General features: G+C 45.4%; 1 protein-coding gene across 1 annotated transcript; it reads left to right on the plus strand.

Moving 5' to 3' along the window:
• The first annotated feature begins 164 nt into the window (after positions 1-164).
• Positions 165-11,849, plus strand: LOC119655504 (pre-mRNA-splicing factor syf1 homolog). The gene is made up of 3 exons (XM_038061407.1): positions 165-311; positions 378-1,075; positions 10,007-11,849. Exons 1-3 carry the CDS (start codon positions 264-266, stop codon positions 11,826-11,828), a joined length of 2,568 nt encoding a protein of 855 aa, XP_037917335.1. The 5' UTR covers positions 165-263; the 3' UTR covers positions 11,829-11,849.
• The last annotated feature ends 1,154 nt before the right edge of the window (positions 11,850-13,003 follow it).

Consider the following 13,003-nt stretch of genomic DNA (forward strand, 5'->3'; position numbering starts at 1 on the left):
AATTCAGAAAACAAGAATAAAACACAAATGGAATTGCAGTCACTTTTTTGGTTGCTTTTTCTTAGCAATCGAGGTATGCAGTGATGAGTGCGGAATACCTCGCAGTATTCACGCAACCGGCCATTTGGACAACCCTGGGCAAATTTGACGTTTGGAAAAATCTGCAAAGTTTGTAATTGTGCGGTACGTCTTGTGGACGTTTTGGGGCCGTTTCTCATGAATTAAGTTCGTTTGTTTCATTATTATTTGTGCAAATATACAAAATGACCGTCGACAAAGCTTCTGAATCCATGAATATGGACATTGACTTCGTAAGCAACTCATTTCCTACAAAATCTGAAATTTCATTTCACTAACCTAAATCTCTCCATTGACAGCCCGAGGAGGACGTCCCTTATGAAGAGGAAATCCTTCGAAATGCCTACTCCGTGAAGCACTGGCTACGCTACATTGACCACAAATCCAAAGCGCCCAACAATGGTGTGAATATAGTCTTTGAACGAGCCCTCAAGGAGCTGCCGGGCTCCTACAAAATTTGGTACAACTACTTAAGGACTCGCCGGAAGCAAGTGCGCGGGAAATGTCTGACGGATCCAATGTACGAGGAAATCAACAATTGCTTCGAACGCGCGCTGGTCTTCATGCATAAAATGCCACGGATATGGATGGACTATGGCGTGTTCATGACGGGACAATGTAAAATCACTCGCACGCGACATGTCTTCGACCGGGCTCTGAGGGCGCTTCCGATCACACAACATCATCGCATTTGGCCGCTTTACATTGACTTTTTGAAGAAGTTCGATATCACTGAGACCGCGGTGAGGGTTTACAGGAGATACTTGAAGTTGTTTCCGGAGGATGCTGAGGACTATGTGGACTACCTGAGCTCGGTGGGGCGACTGGATGAGGCGGCGCAACAGTTGGCGAATATCGTGGACAATGAGAACTTTGTCTCCAAGCACGGGAAATCTAATCATCAGTTGTGGAATGAACTCTGTGAGCTGATATCGAAAAATCCAGATAAAGTACATTCACTGAATGTAGACGCCATCATTCGAGGAGGGCTAAGAAGGTAGGGACAAGTCAATTCTTTCAATTTCTCTCTTCATTACTCAAAACAACGTGTCTATTCCGATGCGTGAGGGATCAAAGCGATCAAAGGACCCCCCCACATTCCCGAGCCTGGCTAGCACAGAGGCGTGCAAGAACGTGTCGACCGAGCACTTTGATGGAGCTTCAATCTCTGTGGGCGGACCTTCACGGTCCATTTAGCCAATTTGTTTAGATTTTTGGAATAGCTATGCCCTCTAGGTCGTTTTCGGCCACTCAGGATGATCGACCTGATCTCCTATTTCCACTCTTATCATTACAGAGGCTCTAACCAGAAGAACCGCAGAGCTTTAAGCAGAATGTCGTCCCAGGGGTCATCTCTCTGGTGCTGGGTTTGATACTGATGCGAGTCCTAGTCTTGCAGGATTCGGCTGTGCAATCCACGCGAAGTTACTGACAATATGGAAATCTGTCGATGGCTGTGGTGCTGCGCCAAGCCAAAGAGGATGTTGTCTTCCTACCAAATGAGTAAAGAGAGGGTACTTGAATGCGATTACGCACAGTGTTGGACTCCTGCAACAGTACGTTGTCGGACTACCAATTAAACACCTCTCTGTCATCATAGAACTAGCCTGGAACGATTTGATAAACTCCTTCGGACCAACCTTCCCGCTCTTCCGGCTTTGGGAGCCTTCAAGTCAGGGAATCTCTTTCACCAACGGAAGGGTTGTTAGTTCAGGGAATCCCTTGCCATCCGATCTCTCTGCCGGTCGAGTTCAATCTTCTTCGTAGTAAGAAGAGCCCGAACATAATGCGCAATACGATTCCAGCTGCCAGCGTTCTTCAGCATCTCTCTGACAATGTTGTCTGGAAAGCGCTCCCCTGTGTCTGCATGAAGCTGCTGACGAAACCCGTCGCACCTTTCGCAAGGGAAAAGGTGTGTTCAGCGTCGTCCACCACTCCATTGCAGAGCACACAATCAAGAGATCGCACCTTCCTAATCTTGTGCAAGTAAGACTGAAAATCTCCATGCCCGCTTGGAAGTTGGGTAAGGAAGTAATCAATCTCAGCAGGCGTTCGGTTCGGCCCCGGATCAAAATTGTCGATGAGCCGCGCAGTCCATCTGCCCCTTGGCTCCTTTTTCCAACAGAGTTGTCACTCAGTAAGGGTGCGTTGACGTTCTTCCCGGGCAATCACCTCTCTTAAGTTTTCGCCCTTACGGCGGTAGATAGCTTTACGCTCCTTGGCAAGGAGAACAATGGGGATCACTCCCACGATCACCATCACTGCCAGTTTTGGGACAGTGCGATAAGCAGACGCCACTCGCGAAGCTCCCCGTCTCTGAACTTGATCAAGGCGTTTACGATGCTCCTCCTGGTCAAAGGCATCAGCCCATACCTACGCGCCATAGAGCAGAAACGACTGCGTTCTTTCCATAAGGAGACGTCTCCTAGTAGACGTAGGGCCCCCAACATTTGCCATTAGCCGACTCGAACCAGCTGCAGCCCTGACCGGTGCTGCTGCGATTTGCTCGAAGAAGCTCATCTTTGAGTCGAGCATTAAACCAAGGCATTTAACTGCTAGTTTTGACTCTATAGTCAACTCGCTGATCGATATGGGACGCAGGGTCGGGTTTCTCTCTTTGGTCAAGATGACCACTTCGCGCATTCGCTTACCCGTTGTATCATTATGCCAAGTTCAACAGTGCGTCTGGCAACAAGTGCCGCAATGTTGTCTGCATAACCGACCAGACGCGACTCTTCAGGCAGATCGAGTCTCAGCAGACTATCGTAGGAAGTTTTCCAAAGGTCCGGCCTTGGATGGATCCCTGTCCCGACGTGATTTCCATCCTCTGCTGGCTCTCTAGCTTCTCATAGAGCAAGGAGCGATCTTTCAGATAATCCCTCAATATCTGCTAGAGCACCTGGAATGAGACTTCTAATGTGCCTAGTATATCTGTTCATCTTACGAAGTTGAAGGCATTTTTGATATCAAGCGTTATGAGGAGCACTATCCCTCGAGATCGGATATGTGCCTCGGCTCGATGAATCGCATCTACGACCTCCATAACAGCATCCACTGTGGATCTCCCTGTTCTGAACCCGAACTGCCTTGGGGATAAGTCCCCGGTAGCGCGGATCGCTTGAGCGAGTCTACTCCTGATGTGCTACTCGAACACTTTCCCGGCCGGGTCAAGCATACACATCGGTTGGAATGCAGACGGGAGCTCCGGGTCTTCTTTTCTCTTACTGATCAGCGCGAGTCTGGTCACCTTCCAGCGACAAGGAAAAATGCCCTCCTTCAAGCAAGCGTTGAACGTCCCAAGCAGCAAGTCTGGTCGTTGGCGGAACACCAGTTTGTAATCTTCCCCCGGGATGCCATCAGGACCTCGTGCCTTCTTCTTTTTCACAGTGAGAACCGCTTCTTCGAGCTCTCTTATTGAAAACGGGGCAATCGCTTTCCGCGCTATTGGCATCAACCCGTACAGGGTGTCTGGGGTATAATGCCCTTACAATGCAATCCATCTGGTCGGTACTTAGAATGCAGGGCTTCCGCACAACCCCGATTTTCCGAGTGACAAACTGATAGCCAAGCTCCACGGGTCCCCATTCACTTCTTTTGCTTTTGCTTATCGCCCTGCGGAGTCTCCTTTTTGCTGATCTATACTTCTCCTTTATGGCGTATGCCTCATTGTTGGCGTGTAAACGTTGTGCCAAACGGCAGAACTAATGACTCCCACCGTAGGTCGGCAATTTCTTCCGTCCACCAGTACATAGAAGGCTTGACGCGGCTGGGGCTCCTCCGGGGTATGAAAGCCTCAGACGACGTCGTTATTAGGTTCATCACTGAATTTACGACGGTGTCAGCGATGCTAGAGCTAACACCCACGGAGCGCCCTCCAGCGCGGCTTTGCCTTCTCTAAGAGTTTCGACGAACTTTCCGATGTCCCGGATTGTTGCTCGCCGGCAAGTAGCGTCAACCACTTCGAACGCGATGTACTGGTGATCACTTGCCGAGAAGTCTTCTAGGACTCGAAATTCGTCCTCCGATGGTGCCAGAGATTCCAACGTAAAAGTGTTGTGTGTTCCTTCACAGCTTGGCGCCGAAACGTTGACGTGGATCCGGTGTTTAAAACTCGGTCATTCGCGGTTCGCTCTTCACCGAGAGGGTTTCTCAAGGCTACTAGCTAGGATGCAGGTATATTGTCAGCTAGTGGGTCAGAAGTACTTACTCGGGCACCTCGGGGACGTCACACTCCGTATCGTAAACGACCGGTTAAAAGTCGCTGACGACCTCTGAGAGGAAAGGCGGACGGAATTAAGCCGGTTTGTAAGAAATATTGGTCTGTAGAGGACTATGTTCCTAGACTCGGAGTACCCTACAATTGACATTGCCGAAGTTACGGGGAGGATGGGTAAATCCTTTGTAATTTCTTAGCTTTAGCTAGAGCCAGGCTGTGGACATTGAAAACCTCAAAAACATTTGTAGTTGTACCGAGGAGAGCTGCTGTCCTTCGTAAATGCTACCGGCTGGCTCTGAAAATCTGAGCTGGCTGGATTCTGCTCCCCTTGCATAGCAGTCATGGCCGTAGGAGTTTGTGGCATCCAAATGGTACAAAACAGCGCTGATTGGTTTCTTCGGAGCGGCCACTGATATCTACCTATTCAAATGTAGCAGTACCCCTAGTAAATAAAATTTCATGGATTTTTGCCGCTTATGAAACCTTTGTCCCTCGTAAGGCTCTGCAGGCATGGGGAAAATCAGAATAAACAAAAATTTATGGGACACATTTTCATTGCAGAAAAGAGCTGCTCCGCCAATCTCGACCGCGAAGTCTGTTGCCGCTGTAGCAGTCGGTTTGAAAGACTGTGAGGAGGCATCGCTTTGGCCTTTTACCAAACTCATTGCACTATCTCTTAAAATCATCTCCGCGTGCTCATTAGATGCAGGGAAGTGGTAGCTGGTAAAATCTAATGGGCTGAAACGCAATGAGCAATAGCAAAGAATGCCGGAAATGAAGATGGAGATATCCAATGGGGAGATATGAGTGTCTTTTGATATAAAAATATTTTTCTCTAGGTTCCCGGTAAAAAGAAAGTGCTGTATCATCTAGAAAAGGAATTCCTCAAGAAGAGAATGGATTCAATTTTAGGGGGAGGCTTTGCAAGCGGACTTCAATAGTCGCATGGGAAAGCTCCTATGTCATTACAAGTTTTCATGAAGAATGTTCGAATGTTTGAAGTAAAATTTGTAGACAATTTTCTTGTCCTTATCAGTTCACAAAAAGCAGAATCCTCTCCTCAACAACACTCGCGAGGATGTACCATGAAAATGGAAGTTCGACAGCCGCCTGTAGCCGTCTTCAATTCCATCCATGATCTTTTGAATTTATATCTCTCTGTTTAATGAAACAAAAAGGTAAAAAATGGAAAGAGAGACATCCTGGCCATAGCCGATTAGAACAGGATTAGTGGCAGCTTCGCAGGGAAACTGATTAGGCGAAAGAAGAGACTTATGCGGAGGAAAGAACTGTCAATCGTAAGCAAGCCAAGCAACTGGATTTGGTTTTGGATCTAGTTCGGGATACGACAAGCTCCGGCAAGTGTTCCGCGGTACCGACGCTGAACTTCAAAAATGCTTTTAATCTAAGAATGTGGGCTGGAATGTTGTGACCATAGTTTCACAGGCCGGCTAGGAAAGGCGGGTAGGAAAGGGACGTATGCTCAGAGGATTATATTGTTATGGCAGGAGTAACGCAATGTTTAAGGTGGGATTTTTGGAACGTAATATATGAAGTATCAACCATATCATCATAGCATCCAGTCATGGCCAATCATGAATGGTCAACCTAGATCTAGTTCTTGCTACCATCGGCAAAAAAAAATAACATACAATACTTTTGGAAAGTAGTCGATGCCGGGCTGATTTTCAAAGAACCATTGGATTATGTCCATAGGAAAGCAGGAAGGGTTACCTCATACTTAGAAAAGATGGAGTAGTAGTCGCAGGAATTTTCGATCCATTTTGATATATGCGATGTCTGGTAGTTCGGGATACCGGCCAGAATCGCTGTTGAAATTCGGGAGGCTTAGATCTTCATGTTTCTTTCGATGAGGACCAGCGGCATCTTTGGAAATAATTTCAACCGAAGGTTTTTGTAGTCGCAGTCTTTTACTGGTTCTTCTTGGGTAATTGGCCGATTCTGGTGATTGTGCAGTGGTTCGGTCGTAAAAATCGTCTCATCGATTAAAGACACCTTCAACAAGTTAGCATTAATCGAATCATTCGACGAGGTTTCGCAAGCCGTTTCGCTTTCATCGTTTCATTAAGCAAGTGAACACCGACGATTTTGTAGCTGCGTATCTTCGGCTTTTTGTTACTATGTTTGGGTTCGATTCTAAGCTCCTCTGCCATTTTGCGCACCAAAAGCGCCGGATTTCATTGAATTCCATAACGATTTTTATGGTTGTTTTCAGAAATAGTAGAGTTGGTTGAACGAGGACCGTTTGGAGTCCCTCAAGTTGCTGTGAAACGTTCCACGACTCTGTGAACACCTGCACGTTTGAAACCAACCGTTTGAACAATATCGGTCGTATTCATTAGCGCAGCTCAACGACTGTTACACGTTAGCTTTCGCTAGACCCACAATTGAAATAGATCAGTAACTATGATAGATTCAGGGTAAAAATTAAACCAGGAATTCAATAAAAACTGTCACAAATAACAAAAGGCATTACCAAAACTTTCGACAGCGTTCCGCATACCTGGCTGATCGATATCCTACATCTGTATCGCATTTATCCGAAACTAATAAAGTTTTTGGCGACAGTCATGGAAGGGTGGCATACCACCTTATCAGTCCGTACATCTGAGGGTGCTAATACCTCAGAGCCCATCCGTATACGGAGGGGCATTTTCCAGGGGGGATTCATTGAGTCCCCTTTGGTTTTGTATGGCACTGAACCCCCTTTCATGGCTACTGAATGATGCTAGAGGGCATGGTTTTGCAATAAAGTATGGCCTACGTGCTAAGTGCGAACTGACACACTTGATGTACTTAGATGATATCAAGCTGTATGCTGGTACTGACAACCATCTTAGAAGTCTGTTGCGAATAATAGACATGTTCAGCCGTGATATTCGGATGGAGTTTGGATTAGACAAGTGTCGAATTCAAGCCATCCGCAAAGGTCATCACGAGCCACATGCCGGACATAGCATTGGTGACCTCCACATCGAAGCTATGATCGAGACAGACTTCTACAAGTACCTAGGAATTCTGCAAGGAACCCATGCTCGAGTTGGTGATCTGAAAGAAGCCCTGCTGTCCGAATTCCTGCGACGTGTAAAGCTGGTGCTGAAATAAAATAAGCGCGTTGAATGTATTCGCTATCCCTTCACTGGCTTATGCATTCGGAATATTGCCGTGGACGAAGACCGATCTGGAAAACGTCCAGCGGCGGATACGGACAACTATGTCCAAATTCCGAATGCATCACCCAAAGTCTGCCGTGGAGCGGATGAACCTGCCTCGTGACATCGGAGGTAGAGGCGTGGTTGACGTGGTGGCACAACATCATCGCCAAGTCGACTCGCTGCGCGCTTATTTTTACAGCAAAGAGCAGGCGAGTCCTTTGCATGCGGCTGTCTGTAAGGCAGACTGTGGACTGACTCCACTTAACTTGAAGGATCGATCCTTCAATCCTCTGAGTGGGGTGAAGTCGGACCAAGAGCGGATCGATGAATGGAAGTCGAAGGCAATGCACGGTAAACACGTGAATTGTCTTTGGCAGGCATTTGTCGATTTGCATCTGTCGAACAGATGGCTGTGTGCTGAGGAGCTCTTTGCTGAGACGGAGGGGTTCATATGTGCCATTCAGGATGGCGTGGTCGCCACCCGAGCTTATAAAAAGCTCATCATGAAAGAACGGGTGGAGAACGACCAGTGCAGAATGTGTGGTTCGGCGTTAGAGACATTGGACCAACTCATTTCTGGCTGTACTGTTATGGCACCGGTGCAATACATCACCAGGCATAATGCTGTATGTAAGGTTATCCATCAAAACCTTGCATACAAGCATAGGCTGATCACGGGAACATGCCCGGTTTACCGATATGAGCCGCAAGCAGTACTTGATAGTTCTGCTTACAGCATGTATTGGGAGCGGCAAGTTCTGACTGATCGCCATACCGCACACAATAAGCCTGACGTACTGCTAGTTGACAAGACGGGTCGCTCCGCGTATATTATTGATGTTGCTATCCCCCATAACAGCAACATTGAACGGAAATACGTGGAGAAGAAGGTGAACTATGAGCCATTGGCTCGTGAAATCAAAGAAATTTGGCGTCTCGAGTGGGTGGTTGTAGTTCCCATAATATTGTCAGCTACAGGTATTGTACCTAAATCTCTGACGGCTTCCCTTGATGTCCTGGGACTTTCGCACAGTCTGGTTCAAACCATGCAAAAGTACACCATTCTGCATACGTGGTCGATGTTGCGGGGAGTACTCGACGGATTCTCCCACTGACCTACCACCGGCCACCACCACCAGTGCCCCTTTTAGTTTTTAAGTAGGTAGGATCGTCCGAGCCTAAATGCTTGGCACTTAGTGCTAGTATTAGGTAAAATCCGGCATCTGCCGAGATTGTGATAACTCGGAAACAAAAGGCATTATATCATTTTTTTTGTGGTTTTGCATGTATTTTCGTTCTTCGGATTTTCTTCATGGGTTCTATAGTATACCCCAGATAACCATACCCCGTCGGCCCTGGGCATTCCCTCAGTTATTTTTAAGCTTGAAGACCTATCGCCTTAATTGAAGGCTCTCAAGATTTATAGCTAAACGTACTTTGAAGTAACCGGAGAAAGGCGCTTTATCTTCAGCTGTGCATTTTAATCAGTTTGAATAAAGTGGTATGTCATCTAGTGGTCACGAACTGAAGGCTCCATCGCTTTAATCAAATAAGGACTTGTGTGTGTGTATATGAGGTGAAGAAGAGGCATATCCTCTGAGCATTCATGGTGGCGCATTGTACCCGACTCCCCCGTCTAACGAAATATCGCAGATACATGATGTATCACGGAATTTCCAATAGTGGATGTGATGCTACCCGCTGCAACTTGCGTCCACTTCCTTATTATAGGAGGGACGCCTACCATCTTGTACGATTCCTATTCTGAACATATGTCCAAATAGTGACTTATGGCCAGTCAGAATGCCTATAAAACGTCTGCTTTTAGATTATCCTGTCGTTGCAGCATGTTTGTTAGGTTCTGAAGGAAAAGCTTGGTGTGCCCAGCAGCATTGGTGCAATTGAACCCTCTTTCGGTAAGGCATGCGAGATTTCATTTGCTTCTACATCATAATGACCAGAGAGACCAGAGAAGCTCCACCGCATTGAATCTAGAAATAGAGTTCAATCGGCTTCTACATTCTTGAATGATTTTTGAGGTGATGAAAGGACTACCCAACGGCCTCAGTGCAGGTGGTTGTCGCTGCAAACTACGACGCAACTATCCTTCAACCGCTCATCAATCACCCAGGTTTTCACCCTCATACTCATCCCAATGGCCCAACTGTCATTTTTACTCCCGAGGTAGACTCCTGCTTCAAAACTCTGTTCTGTTTTTGAGCCATCCGTGTAGGATGTTTCCGTGTATCCCGTCCCGCATTATTCTGAGACCGCTCAGTTTTCTCTACGTTTTAGGATAACTTCATATCTTCTACCAAAGAGATGTAAGGGTACCGGAGAATTGAAAGGCAGTTAAGGCCCTCAATTCTGTTGCTTCTCCATGGATCTAAGTGAATTAGTCTATGAGCTGCTCTCATTGCGGCGCCTTGTATGTATGTAGATCTGCAAATGCATCTAAAGTTGTGCCGGATGAAGAGTTACTCTAAGTACACGTAAAATCTTACACCAATAAAAACCTTTTCTATCTTTCTTCCAGATATACCGACCAGCTAGGTCACTTGTGGAACTCTCTAGCCGACTACTACGTCCGCAGCGGTTTGTTTGATCGAGCTCGGGATATCTACGAGGAAGCCATACAAACAGTGACAACTGTCCGAGATTTTACACAAGTTTTCGATGCTTACGCTCAATTCGAAGAGTTAAGTCTGAGTAAGAGAATGGAAGATGTCGCCAATGACCCCGATTCAACCGAAGAAGACGATATAGACATCGAGTTGCGTTTATCTAGATTCGAGTATTTAATGGAGCGGCGTCTACTTCTCCTAAACAGTGTCCTGCTTCGTCAGAATCCACACAATGTTCATGAATGGCATAAACGAGTGACATTGTACGAATCAAAACCTGAAGAAATCATCAATACATACACAGAAGCTGTACAAACCGTGCAACCTCGATTAGCTGTTGGAAAACTGCACACATTATGGGTGGAATTCGCAAAGTTTTACGAGAAAAATGGACAAGTTGATGATGCCAGAGTTGTTTTTGAAAAGGCAACCCAAGTGGAATACGTGAAAGTTGATGAATTGGCTTCAGTTTGGTGTGAATGGGCTGAAATGGAGATTCGACAGAGGAAGTATGAAAATGCCTTGAAACTTATGCAAAAAGCGACGGTTTTGCCGAAGAGAAAAGTTGCATATCATGACGATACCGAGCCTGTTCAGATGAGAGTCTACAAATCTTTGAAATTATGGTCAATGTACGCCGATCTGGAAGAGAGTTTTGGATCATTAAAGACATGCAAGGCTGTTTACGATCGGATAATTGATTTGAAAATTTGTACACCTCAAATTATCATCAATTATGGTCTTTTCTTGGAAGAACACAATTATTTTGAAGAGGCATTCCGTGCGTATGAAAAAGGGATCTCGTTATTCAAATGGCCAAACGTTTATGACATTTGGAATTCATACTTGACCAAATTCCTGAAACGTTACGGTGGTACCAAGCTAGAGCGAGCTCGAGATTTATTCGAACAATGTCTGGAAAGTTGCCCGCCGGAATATGCAAAGAATTTCTATTTGTTGTATGCGAAACTAGAGGAGGAACACGGTTTAGCTCGTCACGCCATGGCTGTATATGAACGCGCAACAACTGCAGTTCGAAGTGAGGAAATGTTTAACATGTTTAATATTTATCTGAAAAAGGCGGCGGAAATATATGGTCTGCCCAGAACGCGGCAGATTTACGAGAAGGCCATAGAAATCCTTCCCGAGGACAATGCAAGAGAAATGTGTACGAGATTCGCTGAAATGGAGACTAAATTGGGTGAAATCGATAGAGCCCGAGCGATATATGCTCATTGCAGTCAATTTTGTGACCCGCGAATTACCGCCGAGTTCTGGCAAACCTGGAAGGAGTTTGAAGTTCGTCACGGCAACGAAGATACGATGCGTGAAATGTTACGAATTAAACGCAGTGTCCAGGCCACTTATAATACGCAGGTTAATATGATGGCAGCTCAAATGGTTAACTCAACGGCTGGAACTGTTGCTGACCTCGCTCCGGGAGTTAAGGATGGTATGCGATTGCTTGAGGCTAAGGCTGCAGAATTGTCCAAACAACAAGCTCAAAAGGCGCAACAGAATAGTAATATCATGTTTGTTCGTGGCGAGACTCAAGGTATTGGAGAAAAGGATAAAGTTGTTAATCCGGATGAGATTGATATTGGCGATGAGAGTGATGAAGAAGAAGAGGATGAGGGAGATGTTGATGTTATGAAGAATGTACCGATCGAGAAACAATCTATACCCGCTAAGGTTTTCGGTAGTCTGAAGAGTGTTGTGGATGAAGAAGAATAAAGTTATTTGTATCCAATGTAAGTTCACTTGCTTTCATTATCTTTTATTATATTTCATTGTATATTTGGGGTCGTTTGAAAGCACATTCAATTCATTCAGGTTGATGTGTGCGCGACAAATGTAGAAGCACCTTCTTCATACATTATGAATGCTTTCTCAAAGAGGGTAAAAGCGCTGTAAAAACTTCCAATCTGCGTGCAGTGTTTTTATCTCTTCGTCATTTTCACGATATATATTTTTTAAGAGCTAATTAACTACGAACCCAGTGTAAACATTTCACTTGTTTAGCTTCCTGCAACTGGATGCGAACAAAAGGACGAGTTAGAATGACATTCTTCACTGCAATCGTAAACATCTTATGCACTCATGATGACGCGATTGCTTCGCATGAATAGCCTCTTCAAGTTCATGTCCTGTCTCTGGCCACGCGACATATTGCAGGTACATTAGATGCGCTTATTATTGGAACAGGTTTCAGTTTCGACTGAGTAATTACGTTTGAAGAAATTATTTGTGGTGATTCCGCTTCCTCGCTTTGAAAGTTGGCACGCAAGGTTTGAAAATAATGCGCGTCGTCAACATACGTTTTGGTGATTCATAGAAGTCTAGGTGAGTTGACTATCGGTGATTCTGGCTTCTACCGGAGTAAAAATCCTTTTTATTACTCCACGAACTGTAAATTGGAAACTCGTTCCAGGAAGTTAGTCCATACCTCCTATGAGTCATAGACAAACCTACTCAACATGCCACCAACATGGCAATCTCATCCAACTTGTCAACATCATCTTCCCTAGGTGACTTCTTACTGTTTTCGTTGTTATCATTATTATTTTTTTACATCCTAAACTCTTGAAAACAATGTTTTGGTAAAGTGGAAATGTGACTATGAACGGGAATAAATGAGCGCATATATACGAGCCTCAATAGTAGCTGGAGTATCCACGGGCAAATTCCACTCGTCTATGACGACGGTGATGAGAGCGCCGAAGGATTACGACAACGACAGGCTTTTAAGCTAATTAAAGCATCGTTGAGTGTGTAACAAATTGGCTGCAACTCGGAGAGTATCATTTTACGTTCCCTTCCATACTCTTAAATGCCTGTTCAGTTAAAAAAAAAGAATTAAACAAAAATATTATTCACTTTTGTGTAAACATTTGCCATAAAAATTCTCT

This window comes from Hermetia illucens, chromosome 4, assembly GCF_905115235.1.
Source record: "Hermetia illucens chromosome 4, iHerIll2.2.curated.20191125, whole genome shotgun sequence".
NCBI lineage: Eukaryota > Metazoa > Arthropoda > Insecta > Diptera > Stratiomyidae > Hermetia > Hermetia illucens.